This window comes from Dermacentor silvarum, chromosome 2 (genome assembly GCF_013339745.2).
Source record: "Dermacentor silvarum isolate Dsil-2018 chromosome 2, BIME_Dsil_1.4, whole genome shotgun sequence".
Lineage (NCBI taxonomy): Eukaryota > Metazoa > Arthropoda > Arachnida > Ixodida > Ixodidae > Dermacentor > Dermacentor silvarum.
The window spans coordinates 130,261,347-130,280,556 of record NC_051155.1 but is presented as its reverse complement, the minus strand read 5'-3'; the positions used below and the strand labels follow the sequence as shown (position 1 = coordinate 130,280,556).

Genomic DNA, 19,210 nt, shown 5'->3' with positions numbered 1-19,210 from the left:
TTTGCTAAGCAGTACTGCAGTCTAGGCAAAGATGAATCACTGGTGGCAGATCAGTATGAAAATGGTATACACAGCTTAGTGTTGTGCTACAACCAATTCCTAAAACAAGGAGGGTTCATATCTAGAACAACCTATAGCCTAGGCATCACTATCTCACAATACAAACATTTGCCTTTTTCTGATGTTCATACCCTGTTAAAAATTAATTGCAACTTATTTTCTGGATGCAATTCGTAACTGGAAAAATCGCATCAGTGAACAACATTCAAGCAAGGTACCACTTTATTGCGGGTCTGCTTCATGATTTCCTCACACCTCCTGATGTACACCTTCCCTGCATGACAATCACTTGGTGGGGAAAACCTGCCGGCAAGTGAATTAAGGTGATTGGGATCAGGCAGTGCTAAATCTCCACTGGTGGTGTAGAGGACACGGAGCTATGTCGGCTGGCATGCCAACACCCGGCACACCGTCATGGTACAATCGGTACAATGGCTAGCTTTGTAGTTGCAAGAAGTTTGCAAGACGGAGGCACACCGCCACTAAATGGCTCCTTGCATACAGACAGCACCACATTTCAATAAAGCTATTTGTAGATTGCAAGTACACAGATAAATATACATAATTTGGAATTTTAGGAAAGATACATTCTTGGGAATTTATAGATGTTGTATTTGAAACAGACAGAGGCCTGTACATTTATTTAGAATTGGACACGGTTTTCGTGGGCTTAATGACAATGTTTCCCCACAGAGGGTCGCTTCCATACATGTCATATTCACACGAGTTTTAGGGCTGATTTAAAAATATAATCCCTTACTTAAAGGATAAAAGTATGCTTGTTCCTATCACTGTGAGTCACAATCTTTCCATCGGGACAATAATCTCAAGATACATTCTAGAAAATTGTCAGTCCATTTAAGGTTGGCTCAATTGCGACATAATTGCATGTGGTTTTTCAAAATTCCGTTTGCTCTCATTATTTCCATGCCCTTGTAGGTCAGTACAGCCATACTGGATAGTGATTCACGAGTGAAAATTAGGCTGCGAGGTGAAAAGACACAAGGGCATAAAAGAAAAAGAAATCATAACAGTAATGGCTGCAATGTGCTTTGGAACTGTTTTTCTTTCAGCCTCATCTCTAAGTGCAGTAGCTTAATCTTCAGACAAGGCAGTTTAAAGGAATAAATACTTGGGTATATTTCCCATTTTCACTTTTTTTTCTAATTTAATATGCAATGGTCAGGCTGTACATAGTGGGGCAGGAATGAGAGAGCAAGTTGTTCACTTCTGAGAGACACGAAAGAGAAAGCATACGCACCTTGAGCAGCTCAGCAGCTGAGTATCGTCGGTCGACGTCGACCTCAAGGCAGCGATCAAGCATGTCCTGGAAGACGGCGCTGAGCTTCTCACGCTCCTTGATCTCGGGCTTGCCATTGGTGGCGATGAGGTAGAGGGCGCGCAGGGGGTTCTCATTGAGATAGGGGGGCTCCCCTTCAACCATCTCGATGGCCATGACCCCCAGCGACCAGACATCCACCTTAGGGCCATACTGTTTGCGTGTCACCACCTCGGGAGCCATCCAGTATGGCGTGCCCACCATCGTGGTGCGCTTGCTCTGCTCCGGCGAGATCTGGGCGCAGAACCCAAAGTCCGCTGCACACACGGGGAAAAGTGTTTTAGCAAGGGCAGCAAAAGGATACGGAAAATGCCATGTGTCAAAAGCAATGCACATTTGCACGAAAGCACCTAGCCATCATGAATTTAACACAGAACCCTAATGCAGAGCATTTTCACGGTGGACTACTAGGTGCACTATTTCTCCCTAGAGCCCAAGTTCCATTTCCCGGCAAAGCATGCAAATATGCAAATATAGTGTGAAACATACAATAGTGAAAATTTACACAATGCAGTCGAACCTACTTATAACGGTCCCAGATATAACAATATATCGGTTATACCAACTATATCTCAGTGCACTTACAATTCTCCTACCCAAGCTATTCAAACCGTGTCTAGATATAACAAACATTGTTTAAAGTGCCCACTATTACAATGAACACTTCAAACATGGTCACAGTAAAAAAAGGAAGCATGCAAATGGAAAAAAAAGACATCAAAACAGGCCTTCTGAAGCACAAAAGGGGTCCAGTCCAACCACAACAAAGATGCGACATCCTAGATGAGCAAGAGCCACGCACAAATTTTGGAAGCAGCAAGCGAGGTCACTCACCTTTCAGGCACTTCTTTAGGATTTGAGACTGGGTTAGGTGGTGTGCCTTGTTACTATGAATTACGGTGCACACCGGGACAAGGTCAGAAAATGACAAGGGCAAGTGTTGACTTCCAACTGTTTTTTATTTCCCGCCTGGAAAGCAATGCACCCACTTAGGTTGTTTCACAGTTGGCACATAGTCACACACGGGTTATCAGGATTTGGTTGTATCATTTTTTCATGATTATATATTACACGAGTGCATATACAGTCAACGTCCAATTTCAGGACTCCCTAGGGGCCGTGAAAATGTCCGAAAAATCAGGGCAGTCCGAAAAAATGAATGCACGCCTTTTACTGCCCCCAAGGGCTCAAATCGCCACAGGCGCATCCGAAATAGCCCTTAAGGCCTGCTAATACACTTATTAATACACGTGCTAATAGTACAGTTATTAAGCGTATCAGTGCTCGTATTGTGATAGGAGATGGCGGGCGCACGCTAGTATAATTAAGGGAAACATGCCGTGACAATTACCCCTTCCCACTCTTGGTATGCTACACCGCAGTACTTTTGCATATGCTTCACCGCGTAACACTGCTGTATTGAGGCGAAGTTCACTTTCGGCAACCAGCGTTATGCAACCCGCCGTGCTTTCCGAGCTTCGAAGCCACTGGCTTCGAACCCAACTCCACACCCGACCAGTGGGAAGCCGTGCTCACTAGCGTGGACCCTCATGACCAGCAACAACTGATGCGGCGGGCCCGGGAGACAGCGAGAGCCACAAGAGCCCTGGACTTAGGGCCCCTCCCAGCACAAGCAGGAAGGCACCTGCTTGCTCTTTATTTTTTTATTTTTTTTTCAATGGATGTTTTCCTCCTCCTCCTCCTCACTTGGCGAGGATTACAAAGGCGCAGTCGGCGCCATTGCTAACAGCAGCGAATTGTTTCAACGAAAACACGGCACCAAACAGCAAGACGCTTGGTAGCGAACATCAAAGTAGCTAGGCTTAGCGTTGCCGTGATGGTGGCTACGTGGATCTGCGTGCGAGAGCACCGGTTCGAGGCAGCGAGATTATCAAAATGGTGGAGGTGGTGGCGTCAATTAATGCCGTTTCGGACCTGTGGTCACGGCAAAAAGTCCGAGAAATAGGACGGCGAAGGTGTTTTGCGTCCAAAATTTCAGACGTTCTTATACACTGACTATACGGGGTACCGGTACCGGCGGTGCGCATCCGAATTATCGGGCATGTCCGAAAAATCGATCGTTGACTGCATATATGTTACTCGTGGGAAATAAAGGAACAGTTGCAAGCCAGCGCTTGTCCTTGTCCCGGTGTGCGCTGTAATTCACAGTAACATCTTTAGGGGCAGTACGGCAGTGAGGAAAGGAAAAACTCAGGAGGGAGAACGGGGCAGTCGGCTTACACAAGGCGACCTCCTTCGACGCTGTTCTCCCCTTACCATCCCTGCTTTCACTCGCGAGTATCATGGGAAATGTACACATTGCACATTGAATCCTGGTGCTGAAGCATTGCTATTGCTACTGTTGATGTTTACGTGGCCTGAATCGCCATGAATGCAATGCACACTAAGGCGCAAAGGGTTGGCGATTACTACGCCGTTATCTGGAAATCCCGGTTTGTCTACACTTTGTTTACGACATTGCTGATAAGATAAATTGCGATGACATTAACCTTTCAAACCTCGTACTTTTACACCGAAGCATTACAGAAAACGTGACTTCACGGCTCTCAGTGTGCTCAGCCTCAGTGTGGCTGATGCGCAGTCGTAAAGGCCATGATGGTGTGACCTTTGCAGAATGGAGGCACGCAGGCCAAACTAGTTTCCGCTTCCAGCCACCTAAAACATTTGATTCTTGTACCCAGAATCCACTAAGTTACACACTCTCGAAGAAAAATGGCAGTTGTACTCACAGTTCTGAAATGAGAGATGATAGGATTCAGAAGACGTTTTGAAAAAACGATGATGACGGATTTCATTTTTTAGATTGACGTGCACAAATTAGGAGGACTCTTTAATCAAATATTCACAGGTACCATAAAAACTGAAATATAGGTCATGCTTTTTTCCAAAAAGTTTATTGGAAATATGCCCCCTGTTGACTTTGAACTGTCAAAGTGGAAACAATGTTTTGTGGTCGCTACGCTATTTACACTGGACACCCTGGAGGAATTTCTTCGCCGGCATCACACATGAGTTCTTCTGATAATGGCAGATTTTATTCATTGCAAAGGCAGTTCAATATGCTCATAACCTCAGAGCAGGCTTCATTGCTTCGTGAAGCGAAAAGGCTTGACTTATCCCCAAAAGGGTTCTTAGTGCTTTGTAATCAGACTGCTGACAGAAGAACGATGGTGTCGCTAATTTTTGCACATTTGGGAAGAGTGAGACAACATATAACAAACAACTGATATAACGGCCACTTTTTGCAGAACCATTGAATTCGTTATAAGCAGGTTCGACTGCATACATACTGTGTGTTGCACTGCACAGCACACACAAGTGCTGCCAACCATAGTGTAATTACCTTACACATAGGGCTTTTTTTTTTTTTTTTTTCAGCATTTTCAGTGCTCGATAGGGTTGTAGGGCTGTCGGGCCATTTTTCTTCCTGATGTAGGGGTCTTTTTGTGTCCCACATTTATTCAGAGTCAAGCAAAACAATGGCCTTAAAATTGCACTGCAGCAAACCAACTCAGTGCATTGTTTTCCTCTTTTGCCTGCAAATATCTCGCAACAACATTGTTTTCACAATGGTTCTAGGATTACCTATAATTAGCAACAATGTGGCAATATGTGTGCTATCTACAAGAGTCTCATTTTCCTATTTTGTTTTTAAACTTTTAGTCATGTGATACAGCTTGACATCAAGACAAGTTGCCCAAAGAACAGTGGAAGATGACAGAAATGCAAATCGAGTCTAGTTTACTGCCAGTGGCATGTTTTTTTTCTCTCTTCGACTCTGCTGTCTTAGATTGCCCAGCTGTCGATTTGTATTCAGTACTAAACAAGTGAGGCACGGAACTCACTCAGCTTGACACTGCCGTCCATGCCAAGTAGGATGTTGTCGCTCTTGATGTCGCGGTGAATGACGTGATTGCGGTGCAGGAACTCGAGTGCTTGCAGCACCTCGCGGCAGACGGCTGCAATCTGGCCCTCATCCATGCACGTCTCGGTGACGACGTCCGTCAGCGATCCCCCCGCCAGGTACTCCATGACGACCCAGAGTTCACCGTCGCCCACCAGATAGCTGTCTAGATAGTTGACCACGTTCGGGTGCTTGTTCTCGCGCATCACCAGGATCTCGTTGATGATGAGCTCCTTCTTTGGCTGCTGCGACAGGTTCATCTGCTTGATGGCCACTTCCGCACCTGTCGACGTCTCGATTGCCGTGAACACCTGCAAGACAATGCGTGCATGCAACCCTGTAAAGCATCCACATAAATCATAGAAAGATACCAATGATGTTGAAAGGCCTAGTTTACAAGACAGGGGTATGGGCAACCGCATATGTAATGAAAGTGCAGCCTATGAAGGTTTTTAGCAGTCAATAGTTACAAGTTACACTGTGTCATGAAGATGCTGAGGAACTTGAGCGGAGTGTAAAGGATGGGTTCGATTAGTTTCACTGCTGCGGATGGTTACCTTATCTAATAAGCTAAGTGATGCTAACTTTCTGTAAGCATCACTATAAATAATTAAATGGATCGGCAGGAATAAAACCTGGGCCCTGTCAATTCTGAGACGTTCACTTAAAGCGAAAAGTAGAAGAAGCAAAACAGCAGTGCTGGTTAAACAATTGGCTGCCCAGTCTGCCATCAACACGATAAGCCCGTGAACGCATCACACTTGCTATGACTTGGCCAGCTACTACAAGTTTAAGACATCATTCTGCTGCCCAAGTCACGATGGAAGACGAAAATGCAAGAAATAGCTGAATGGCACCTCGTATCACGCACTCCCTCCTGTGACAGATAAGCATGGAGATATTTTAACGCCGCCCATCCCCTCGCACTGCTACAGGCCATCCCATCAATAAAGACGTTGCTACAATAATGATCACAATTGTCATAGTAAAATTTTATTTAGAGGTGTGCAAATACTCGAAACTTCAAATATTTGATTCGAATCGGTTGGTATTTGATTCAACTCGAACGACAACTTTTACTATTCGAAATATTTGAACACCAGAAAATTGCTGTTGTTGGTTCTTAAAGTCAGCTTCGCCGCTGTACAGCCATGTTATGCAGCAGATCATGCAAAATGTATTGCGGTGAAGCATATTTTCAGTGCAGTGAAGCACATCAAAAGCAAAAAAAAAAAAAGAGCACCGTCACGGGACCACTGCTGGTGCTTATGGCTACCAGGTGGAAACCTCTGTATCTGCTACTAATCTGGCTAAGTGCCTAAACACACTGTGTCAAAACTACAAATTTGACCACATAGCTAGCTTGGCCATGTTTTTGACCCTCATGCTAATGTAGTTGAGCACCACATCCTGCTTCAATGGCAGACTGAGTTAAGAACCTGGCTTTAGAAAAAGCAAGGAAAATTTCAACACCAGGGAACCCAGATATGTCCTCAACAATGAAGGCCCCCAAAGAGGCTCCTTCCATGTCAGCACTGTTGTGGGGATGCGCGACTCTCACGCGTCCCCTGATGTTGTTTTCCCCGCATGTCTCCTGTAGTCCGGCTTCTCTGCGTGGCTAAGCCCTGCGGTGGTTGCGGCGCGTTGCGAGAGATGGCGCTAGTGTCCCGATGCTAACGCCACCGAACGGCGAGGTCACTTGGAAGAAAAAGGTCGGAGGCGCTCGCTCTTTCGCTTGGGATCGGCGGCCAACACACACGGACGCCTCGCGCGTGCGCCGGCCCGCTTCGCGCGACCGTCGCGCGAGGCTGAGAGCGGGACACCGGTATGGACGAGCACGGATCGTTCGAGCGCGCCACCATTCGCGTGACTGTACACGTGAACGACTAGGCGATGGTGTCATAGCATGGGGCGAACGTATTCGCTCGCTATCGGGTCGCGGTGAGTCGGACTTCCTTGATTTGTCGCGCGCCCATGTGACTGTTCTATTGGTTGTAATTCGGCTAGTGTGCATTAGTGTATGAAAAGTGAAATAAATGCCCTTTTGATTGTTTGCACTACTGCGTTGTCGTTCCTTTGTCCCAAGAGCACATGTGAAACCCCACATCTGGCTGCCCAACGTGGGGCTCTTGGGGCATCGGACGATAATTTTAACAGCTTTGCTCGGTTCGAGATGTTTCAACCGAAGCGTAGTCCTAGCGTGGATTTTGATCGCTAGTGTCGGCGGTGTGCTTTCTTGAGCGAGGCGACGGTTGCTGTAGCGTGTTTGAACTTTTCAACATGCTAAGCCTTTTCGCGAGTGTTTTGAAGTACACTCGTCGGTACGAGAGCCACATGGTCTGCATCTTGGGAGAGCGAGGCCTAGCGACCGCGGAGCATTGGCAAGCCTGAAGCGAGTGAGTATGGAAGCCTCATGGGTGGTCCGAATTTCTTATGTAAATAGCTTCTTCTATATCTTTGACTTCGGAAGTCGCGGCTCAAGGAGCCGGGTGGCCGCGGGCCACGGGTGCCGCTACGGGCTGACTGGTATTGCGGCCTGGCACCGGGCGCTCCGACACCGTCTGGGACGGTGGGCGCCGTCAACTCGGATGCTGTGTGCACCGAGCGGAGTAGGACCACCTCACAGAGCTAACGTCTCCTCGCGGCTGCCTGTTCTTGTGCCCATATTGGGTGTCGTTTTTTTTTTTGGATGCCGGTTGTTGTCAAAGTAGCGACGCATTAGGCCTAAGGCTTAACAAAGCCGCCTGTCGCACGTTGAGGGACACAACCTGGTGGACCGTGGTGTTGAGGTGTCGCACATTGCTTCCCTCATTAGTTCGCCTCGCACGAATTGAAATTACTCGTTCGACTCAAGAACGCAAGCTTTGTTCACGTGAACTTAGCATCTGAAATGCCACCCGAAATTTTTGCTAGCCGAATTGAACATCGTACCACGTGGGCGATGCATGTGCCGAATTCCTCTCCCTTGCACTACTTTAGTGTTTGTCGAGTACGTTGAGTGTACGCAGCGTGAGCTGAGTCGCCCCTGGTTTGCTGTCACCTGCACATCATCTGCGCTGTTGCCCCGGCCTACGAACGAGCCACCCCTGGCAATGGAGATGCCTGTGGCCAGTTCGGCGCAGCGATTTCGGCGGCCGCCTGTGTCCGGCTCGCTACCCTCGGCGGCTGGGAAAAGAGCTGGCAATCACCAGCGGCTCTCGCCGACAGGGCGCGTCGGCGCAAGCGACGCTTGCTCGCGCCGACTTCTGCGTCGCCGTTTCCGGAGTCCTGTGCTGGAGTCGTGCCATCGAATCTGCGGAGCTGATGCTGTGACCAACGGACGCCAGCGGTGAACCCCAGAGTCAATGTCGGCTCGCACGTTGTGGATAACGCGTGGACATTTACTCGGCGGCGCCACTGTCGCATGTACTAACTTTTGTTCACGACGCGCGCGTTGATAGGCCTTGTGACATGTTTCGCCGGCGTATGTGTAGTGATTTAGGGTTGGGGGGATGTGGGGATGTGCGACTCTCACGCGTCCCCTGATGTTGTTTTCCCCGCATGTCTCCTGTAGTCCGGCTTCTCTGCGTGGCTAAGCCCGGCGGTGGTTGCGGCGCGTTGCGAGAGATGGCGCTAGTGTCACGATGCTAACGCCACCGATAGGCGGGGTCACTTGGGAGAAAAAGGTCGGAGGCGCTCTCTCTTTGGCTGGGGATCGGCGACCAACACGCACGAACGCTTCGCGCGTGCGCCGGCCCGCTTCGCGCGACCGTCGCGCGAGGCTTAGAGCGGGACACCGGTATGGACGAACACGGATCGTTCAAGCGCGCCACCGTTCGCGTGACTGTACACGTGAACAACTAGGCGATGGTGTCATAGCATGGGGCGAACGTATGCGCTCGCTATCGGGTCGCGGTGAGTCGGACTTCCTTGATTTGTCGCGCACCCGTGTGAATGTTCTATTGGTTGTAATTCGGTTAGTGTGTATTAGTGTATGAAAGGTGCAATAAATGCCCTTGTGATTGTTTGCACTACTGTGTTGTCGTTCCTTTGTCCCAAGGGCACATGTGAGACCCCACACTGTGGAAAGACTTCGATTAGCTCACCAAACAGCAGCAACTTTCATTGCCACAAGCACCGGCTGAAAGATGTGTGCATGATGAAATTTTGGGCCAAAAAGAAAATCCGCGTGAGTGGTGGTGTAAGCATGGCGCTCACTGTTGGCTTGACCTTGCGAAGAGACACCTGCCAATACCAGACACTAGTGTGCCCAGTGAGCGGCTATTTCAGGTGTCTGAAGGAACAGTAACATGCAGGGAGGTGCCGCTGTTCCCCGAACATGTCGAGCTGCTATTCTTCCTTCATAAAAACATTAAATAACTGTAGTTGTGATACTGTCAAGCAAAAGTGTTATAGTAGACAGTTTTGTTCACCACAAAGCATAATTTTTGCTGTGCAACTAACTTGCTTATTTTTCTTTTGTACTTCTGGTTGGTGAAAACAATCGCATTTTTGCAAAACCAATAAATATTCAAAAAATATTTTTAGAATATTTGATTCGATTCACACTAGGTTCTCATCTTTTGAATCAGCTTTAAAATTGAAAATTTGATATTTGCACACCCCTAATTATAATTTAAAAGCACACATACTTGAGAATGCAGGCTATCAATCGTAAATTAAGGGTATTAAAACAAGCAATTATAGTGAGTGGAGTAATCACATAAAAGAAATAATGCACACTTAACGCCACATGCAGCTGCCTCACGCTCCATGCCACATCAGATGACAGCAATTTGGACACTTACCGTGCCTGAGGCGCCCTGCCCGATTTTCTCCATCTTGGTGTATTTGCGGTTGGGGTCGCCTACAGACACGATGCTGCGCAGCTTCTCCATAATCTCGTCGTCGGTCATCTTCTTCTTGCGGGGTCGTGTCACCGCACCCGGCGCAGCAGCCGTGCTGTTGTTGTTGGCAATGTCGCGTACGTCGTAGCCAAACGCCGCTCCATTCTTGTTCTCCTCCTCGATGGGCTTCGTGTACTGCATGTAGGAAATGCAACAGCAATCCCATTAGGCCGATGAGTGCAGTGGCAACAATGCACTGGGTGCTGTAAGAGTACAGCATGAGCTCGTTGAGTTGAAGTGGTGCAATCAAGAGTTCGACGCAACACTGCCTGGTCAGGTAAAATCATCACCAACAGGTCACTGACCAATTTCAAAAGAAGATTTTCTGGTTCAGTACAGGTTCCTTGTTCACAACGAGCTAATCCCCACATGATTTGCTTATACAGGGTGTTTTATTTTAGCTGCACCAAATTTTAAAAAAATGCCAGTGGCAGGTAGCACAATTATAATCCTTGATCTAAACTACTCGATGAGGCAGCCATTACTTCCACGAGAAATAAAAAGGCCTAATTAAATAATTAACATAATTACGCTAATTCACTTTTTTATTATTTTACAGCACATCTTTCAATCTACGAATTATAGCCGCTGAGTTCGCAAGGAGTACCCACATGGAACGAATTCTCAGGATTGGGCCAGTTTCGAGATAATTTTCAAAGTGTCCGACGAAATGCATGGTCATTCTAGTTAACTTTGCGCTTCAATGCAAAAAACAGCGTTTTCCTTAAAAAGTTAACTGTAACGCCCATGCATTTCGTCGGACACTTTGAAAATTAATATCTCGAAACTGTTTCAGTCCTGAGAATTTGTTCCAAGTGGATAACCTTGCGAACTCATCGGCTATAATTCGTAGATTGAAAGATGTGCCGTGAAATAATTAAAGAGTTAATTAGCGTAACTATGTTAATTATTCAATTAGGCATTCTCATTTCTCGTGGAAGTAATGGCCGACTCATTGAGTAGTTTAAATCAAGGATTATAATTGTGCTATCTGCCACAGGCAATTTTTTTTAATTTGGTGCAGCTAAAATGAAATGCCCTGTATAGTAGACTGCCATTAATTCGACATCAGTTATTTCGATTCACTTAATTTGATCCCCGCCAAAGTCCCCAGCCTATGCCCATGCATTTTAATGGGCCGCAACTTTTATTATTTCGATTCTAAAATTGGCCTTTGCTGGATAATTTGAACTTGATCAGTCAGCACACACGCACTTGACACCTCTGGTGACCCCTTTAGTGGCAGCGTCTGTCTCATCGGAGCTTAGGGGACAGTGAATGTGTTGAACACATGTCGTCTCTTGTCAAAAATGCTTATTTCCAGCCTGCCATGAGAAGGTGTTCAAGCTAGCTCACAATGTCCGATTATGGTATTTACCCGATTGGAACACTTTTTTTGTTGTTGTTTTTAAGGAAGTTGGGCTAACAATTGCCTGTGCTGTGCTGTGCAATCGAACACGAAACAAAAACCATCTTTGCGGCGTTCGTGTGCTTAACCGCGCAACAGTAATGTATCACGGTAAAGCTAACTTTAAAGGACCGTGTGACATGCCGACTTTAGGAAACCCTCGGCGACCACTGAGCAACACATATTAGACCCTTGCCCATTTTTCTTCCTAAAACTTCAGGTGCGCATTAGATTTCTACTTTGTTTAAGAGCTTTAATGTCATTTCTATGTTGGTGTTCTACTTTGGACACATAGCAAGCGGGCGCAAGTTTGATTTTGGGGCGTGTTAGGATCGGGGAAAATACTACCAACTGAATCAGCAGTGTGTTTTGGCATTTTTTCTGCAGCTTGTTTAATTCGACTTGCCGGATAACTCAATCAGTTTCGTCAGTCCCGTCAGGGTCGAAATAACGGAAATTGACTCTACTATATGCTTGAGTACTCGACTCAGAGTTCGAGAATACACAATTCTCAAGTTGCCGTGCATCCTGTTTGGTGTGTTCTTCTATGGTTTGGATAACCAGCAATCTCAGATGTAGTGCTGCTGTTATGTTCCTTACCGTGATAATGGCTTTTGAGATTAGTCAGTGACATGCTGCATGAATGAGCTGAACTAGCAAACACTCATCAAACACAGAGGCACTGAAGAGTCACAAAGTCATGTGCACAGAAGCTTGGAATGGCTTACAATGGACTTGGTCTTGTCTGGCCGTGTGGCGATAGGGGGCGGTGGGCCTGGCTCATCATCTTCTTCCTCAGGTGAAGAGGGTTCTTGCTGGGACTGCAAGGAGCCAAAGCAGTACTCATGGCTGTTATCAACACTGCAAGCTCTAAACGTAATATAAAATTTTACGTACTATTGCAGATAAATGAAATACGAACAAGTTAGGGCTAACTACAACACATTCTTTTGTTTCCTCTTATGCCACTTTGTGTGACGTCAGTCTGGTTTCAGATGGTACACTTAGTTTGGAAGGACCACATCATCTTCGGCAAACGGATACATGGCTGTGAAAAATAGCCCTGGTGAGTTATTACTCAAAAGAAGTGTTCTAATTAAATCTATAATTGATCTAATTAATTAGTGATCTAATTAAATCTATAATTAACAGTTCACATTTCATTTGCCCACAATACAACAGGCAATGCACTCTTGCTGTATCAAAACATGTGGTACATGTATCCACTTCCGAACTCTTAACCCCCGTTAGAAGACTGCACAGCTGAGCTGTATTTTTTAGTTTTTAGTGACTTGGTGCAAGCTATACAGAGTTCTCAGAACTGGAAACCAGAACAAACTTCATACACCAAGGCTTTAAATTTTTGCATGAAACAAGGAAAAAAAACAATTGCAGTTTCCACCGTAGTTCAAAGCAATGACACAACCGGTGCTCCCCAGAAGGGAAAAGTCCTCCTGTTACCTATCCTGCCTTTCACCAGTTACCGCTGGCTTCGTTTGAAATATTTCACCATAGTGCTGGTTCATTATGATGAATGGACGTCACAGCACAATGAAGTTTTTAATTTTCCGAGCACCTTGATTGTTCAAATGAAAGATATTAAAGCACTCGTGCCATGCAGAGTGCTTAAAATGTACTCTGTGTAATCATGTACTCGTGCCATGCAGAGTACGTGATTTCACCTTTCAACAGCACTCTATAGCAGCCCTGAAAATTTATTTCTAATTATAACTTGGAATAATCCACCCATTTCTTGGCCAATCCTCCATGGTGGGTATGAGCCACATGTTAGCTGTACAACAACTACATGATCTGTGAGCCCAAGGCTGCCGCAAGGTGCAGGGATTCAGAGACAACAAACACTCAGATGCAAAAAGACAACCCCAGTGGCCACTGTACTCCTGCCAACAGAAGTCCTCGGGAGTTAATGCGCCTGGAAAATCTGTTCACATCCACATCCTACCATCTCACTGCCAAAGCATTGGGCCCCTGACATTTTTGGATCGTGCTGACGTCCAAGGCCTACTGTCCTGCTGCATGTTGTGTAGCACCACCAAAGGCATTTGTACGTAAATACCTTTTCTTCTCAAAGTAGCCCTGCTAAATGTGGCTTCGTTGCAAGGTTAAGTGACATCCTACGTGGCTCAATCGCTGTGCTACACAGCATTGCGACAAAATTTATGTGGACATTATCAGACCTCCCCAGAAGAACTGACCATCTGTCTCTTCGCTGTTGTGTTGGGTCGTGCCCTGCCCAGGGTGTCTACCAAGTTGACATTTTCAGATTCCCGAGTTTTCCAGGTTTTCCCTGAGTGATTTTGCTAAATTCCCTGAGTGAAACGGAACTTTCTTTTAGATCAAGATGGGCTGACACCATGTTGCCTGATGCTGTCACTCTTTAGTAAGCATGTTAAAAAAAAAAGTCCCAGTTTCACCCGAAAGGAGAAGCATCAATTGCGATAGCATATTAGTAGAGAGCTACACGGAGTAAGGATAGTAGTTTTATCAGCTGTATAAATTTAGACATGCAGCAGCACCAGCAATGCGCCGAACTGTTGTCGACGCCGTCGGCGTTTTGCCCGCGTTCACACCGAACGCGCACGGCGCTGGTGACTGTTGCCTGTGCCTCTGGGGGCGGCTCGGAAGTTTTCGACGAGATCAGAACGGGACACTCGTCGAGCAGCGTCCGAAGTCTTTACCACCTCCTCGCCTCACCACATTTTTATAAATACGCATTTGGTGCTGCAGCTAAATGTCGCCTACCCTCCCTCCCTCCATTACCGCAACTTTCGTTCCCTTTCAATGAAATTACAGCTAATTTAGGGACGGGCGAATAGTGGATTTGAGGTTCGAAGCGAATAGTGATTTGTTCAAATAATTTCGAATCGAATAGTTCGAACAGTATATATCACATATTACAGTAAAACCTAGTTAATTCGAATTTCACGGGATTGAAAAAAAATGTCCAAATTATCAGGTTATGCAGAAAACAATAAGCAAATGCTTACTACGTCAGCACGATTTTATTAGTATAATGGATGTGCAAATTCTTTCGCTATTTAGCCCAAAAGCAGTGCAGATGCTGCAATTCTCTTTATCTCGTGACTGATTGGCTCTCGCAGCGGCGATCGAGGCCTCGCGACTTCCTTCGCAGCACGGCCGCGGCGCGCGCCATCATTTCCGACACGCTTTGCACTACCGCGCGCACATCCCAATAATTTTTTCGCCAGTAAGCTCAACGCCAACGGATCACACATCCATCGTGATGTAGCCGGTGCCCTTCATCCTCGACAGCTTTGCCCCGAGTCAAACCGAAACAACTGCTTGTTGCAACCGCGGCCGCTATCGACACGATTATGAACAGCGACTTTGCGGTGCTTAAGGGTATGGCCACGATAGCGGCAAAAACGCCCGCGTCATGCCGCGAGCGGCAACACATCATAGGCCGTATTCTGAAACGTTCGCCCTAGGCGAAATTTCTTTTTTCGCTTTCAGGCGTGCGCTGATTGGCTGTTTTAGCAAAATTGGATGAGCTGATTGGGTGGTTGAGCCCGACGTCATTCAATTTTGTTCAACCAGTCAATCAGCGCGCACGCTGATTTCGCCTAGGCGAACGTTTCAGAATACGGCCCCATGACGCGCGCAGCAAAAGCGGCAGGAATCGGGGGTTTTACGGCTTGCCGAGGGTGCCGAGAGCGACGAGGATGACGTCACGGAGCCAATGGCAACCGGACCTCCGCCGCTCCGCGCCGGGTTATCAATCGACGATTATCGTCTCTCGCGGTTCTATAGAGGGATTTCTTGACGCTGTCCGATCGCACCCTTTTCGCTCACGATGATTCCGCGTTCCGAGAGCGCGCGAGATCATATCGCGCTGCCGCGCGGCAACTTGCCGCTAGTGTGGCCGTACCCGGCCGACGCACGCACCGATTCAGAACGAAACTACCGTTCACAGCAACAACTTCAGACGAAATCGCGGTCGCTATCTATGCGATCATGGATGGCCACTACGCAGCTCTTTAGGCACGCGGCCGACGTGCGTATTGAGTCAAAACGAAACTAAGCGAAACTGCTGCGAAAGAAACCGCGGCAGCTATCGACGCGATGATGGGTGGCGACTATGAAATCCCGCGGCCAACGCGTTGTTATGCGCGGCGGTAAACGCAATAAGGCACAAATAGGCACGAAGCGTTCCATCGTTGCTGTCATTCACGTACGATTTCCACTGCTGACTATGGCCATGCGGACTCCACCGCTTCGTTTCGGTTGTGCGCTAGCGCCGTTTCTGCTCTTCTGCGTCGCACATTTCAGGCTCTTTAGTGCAAAAACATATAGCCTTCGAGATTTATGGTTGATGTATGGCAGCCATGACGTGAAGCATAGCCTCCGAGATGTGTACCGACCGTCCGCGGCTTTTGGCTGCCTATTCAGGAGCGCTGAATAATTCGAAAATATTGAATCCATGAATTCGAATCCAAGTGAATAGCGAACATAGAATTATTCAATTAAATATTCGACAATACCCTATATTCGCCCATCCCTACAGCAATTTTCCCTGATAGAGGCACAAATTCCCTGAGTTTTTCCAGAATATTCAAAATCCCTGAGAATTCCCTGTTTTCCCGGTTTTCCCGGTTGGTAGACACCCTGCCTGCCATTCTCCAGGCCACTAGGCCTTTTCACTGGCCAGCTCGGTGCTGTTACTACACTGTCAAAGGGTGTGTTGTTGACCGTACACAGAAACAGTGAGGGACCATTTACTGATGGCCAGTGACTTTCAATGGAACTGCGTGGCTGACAGCACAGAAGCCTCCCTGTTGTTGTCCCGCAACTGAGACAAAGTCCATTAGTGGGCCATTGGTGCCAATCAGGAATAAGAAGTATTGTGTTCGCTGAATGCGTCTCGCGAACATGCTATAGAACAGTTACTGTGAAGCTGGCATGCATATGAGTATGTATTGTACTCATATTGTATCGCGTCCATATGTTGTCCTTTTGTCACTCAGTTTGCGTCCAAGTCCTGGTGCGATACAGTTATTTTTCTTTGTGTCTCCTGAATCTCCTCCCTCCGTTCGAGTCCAGATACTACATAAGGATAAGCACCAACAGTATGACGGCACTCTCTAGGCACAGTATCCTTCTGCACTGTAGCATCGATACGACACGAAACAGTGCAACACTTACTGCACATTATATTGCACCAGCTATGGCATCACTGCTGTGCATTACGGGTAGAACTGAAATTGTTTTATGTATTTATTTATAAACTTCTCGCAAATTGCGTTAGAATTTCTGTGATAGAAATCAGCGGAAATCAAAACGACTAAGCTAGTGACCCCATAAGAGCTATCGCTGTAAAACGCTTCCAAGGACTTCTTAACGAGCACTTTGGCCCTCGCATGTTTGTTTCAAGTTCTCGTAGTACATGACAAAACAAAGCTGCAAGATGAGCAAGAACACTGACCTTATAGACAATTTTCTCAGAGACATTCCTCCTGGGCTCGTGGGGTGACAAAAACTTGGGCGCATTCTCTGGCTCAGATATGCTGTCCTCCTAAACACCAAAAGACAAACCGACAGGAGAGAAAAATAGAAAAATGTTGAAACTTTGTGCTCCATGCAACCTTCCTGGACACTCAAAACCTTTGCGCAACTGTCCCATTCTTTCTCTTACACAAAATGTAGATGCATGTTTATTGTACAAAGATTAAGGCAAGTGACAGAACAGACAACTGTAGCAAGCAATTGCAATATTCCAATGTTGCTGCCCGAGAATGCATAGTCTTATTATTTATCAGTGAAGTATCCTAACTTCATCAGTCCAGATTCAGAAGCAACTGCTGCATTATAAAAGAACTAACAAAACTTCATGACATTGTGCTTGCTTAATTACAGAAATCCTCTAGAGTAGCCAAGGTGCCCAATAACGTCTAACCAGAGAGCTCTTGTTTTAGAAATGCTCTTCCTTTATGAGAAACCACAATTTATCTGTTGAGATACAGCTACACTGAGACAGACAATGCAATGACGGACACCATCAACAGCAGGACCCTACAACACACGTAATGCCGCTGCCAGATTGAACCCAAGCACGCATGTCACAATTTGCGCAGCTTCACGTAACAGAGGCCGCATTTACAAAGCAAACATAAGTGATTCTGCGATAAAGACAGACCAAGACCGGACTTTCAAGGCATTGTCATAGGAACACTCTGCCTTCATTGGCAGGAAAGAAGAATCAAGTAAGCCACGTTTTGAGTCCTGCCAGAATGCAGCTGTATGTGCCAGCATTGCAGTAGCAATCTTTAAGTAAAACAGGCCAAATGTTTGCATCTCTCAGGGCACACCCCAGCTTCAATCGCCATTACATCGTTCAACACGACCTTACTATTCAGCATACGATGCAACTGGGCCCATCATCATCTATACACAGTGAGTGCTTACTGTGAAACAAGAAAGGCACCTGCAATCCTACTGACAACTCACCGAGGTGGATGATCCGATCACCGTCGTTGCAACAGCATACTTGTCTCCCAAGTAGCTTGGCCGGGGAGAAGGATCTGCGTGTCAAAGGCATAGAGAGCTCAGACGAAACGCATCACCTACCCCGCAGTGAGGCTGGAACTGCCACCACCGTCATCACATGCTGTCCAACTCCCTCAAGATGCAAAAGTACTCAGCCGTCCAAGTTCTCAAAACCAAAATTCACTGGCAGGACACATTTAAATAGAATAAGAACGCCTGCCCAAACGCATATGACCCTAAAAAAAAGTATTACACTGATAGTCTGTTTGCAAAACCCTAGTCTGAGTTTGCACATAAGGTACAGTGCAATCACTCATGTTGGAAGATTTTCATGCCGCAGTCGAGCCCACTCATAGAAGCCACACTTCAAGCAAACTGTCGTTTTATAAAAACAGTTCCTCATCAATAACCTATTTTGAAAGCAGCCTACGAAGGGTATCCCATGACGGCTTGGTCATCATGCCAGTTACCTGTGTTAGTTTACGTCATGTAACCGTGACACAGCAGTGTCAAAACTAGCCAACACTCTTGAATGCAAAGAGCTTCTATACCAGGAAATTGGCAAGGAAGAGTGCTAGGCAAACAGGGGAGTACTGGCCGCTACCTGTGAAAATGTTTTAAATTCCAGCATGGCCTACCACACGTGCTGGACACTGCAGCGCCCAGTGGTTCCACAAAAACAACATTTACATTTTTTTTCTCTTCATCTTTCTACATTTCTTCATTCTTAGCATATGTCTTCACAGTCTGCTGGCACCATCAGGCAGCTTTGAGTCACTGCTTTCTTTTTTATTATTATCGCGTTTAAAGCAAGTGTTGCTCCTTTGTGATGGCTGGTTCATCTACTTTCTTCGTACAGACTAGATTCCCAATGCTGGAGGTGTACTCAACTTAAATGAGGCCAGCATTCCAAGAAAAGATTGCACCCTTTGGGCCTTAACTTGTTCCATAACAATATTCGTCATCTATCTTGCACACCTTTCTTTAATTTAACGCTGCGCACCCGGCACATCTAGGTCACGAACAGCATGTGCATTATCAATGCGACATTCCACTCTCAACAGGAA

At 46.6% G+C, this 19,210-nt stretch overlaps 1 protein-coding gene across 3 annotated transcripts in view; it reads right to left on the bottom strand.

Moving 5' to 3' along the window:
* LOC119441762 (serine/threonine-protein kinase PAK 3) overlaps nt 1-19,210 on the bottom strand; it is a 46,722-nt gene that overhangs the window by 11,629 nt on the left and 15,883 nt on the right. For all 3 annotated transcript variants that reach the window (XM_037706371.2, XM_037706372.2, XM_049661593.1), the window contains 6 exons: nt 18,105-18,178; nt 17,083-17,172; nt 12,347-12,439; nt 10,112-10,345; nt 5,266-5,635; nt 1,322-1,656 (listed from right to left, as the gene is read on the bottom strand). In XM_037706371.2, the coding sequence (XP_037562299.1) occupies nt 1,322-1,656; nt 5,266-5,635; nt 10,112-10,345; nt 12,347-12,439; nt 17,083-17,172; nt 18,105-18,178 (1,196 nt within the window). The remainder of the gene's footprint in view (nt 1-1,321; nt 1,657-5,265; nt 5,636-10,111; nt 10,346-12,346; nt 12,440-17,082; nt 17,173-18,104; nt 18,179-19,210) is intronic.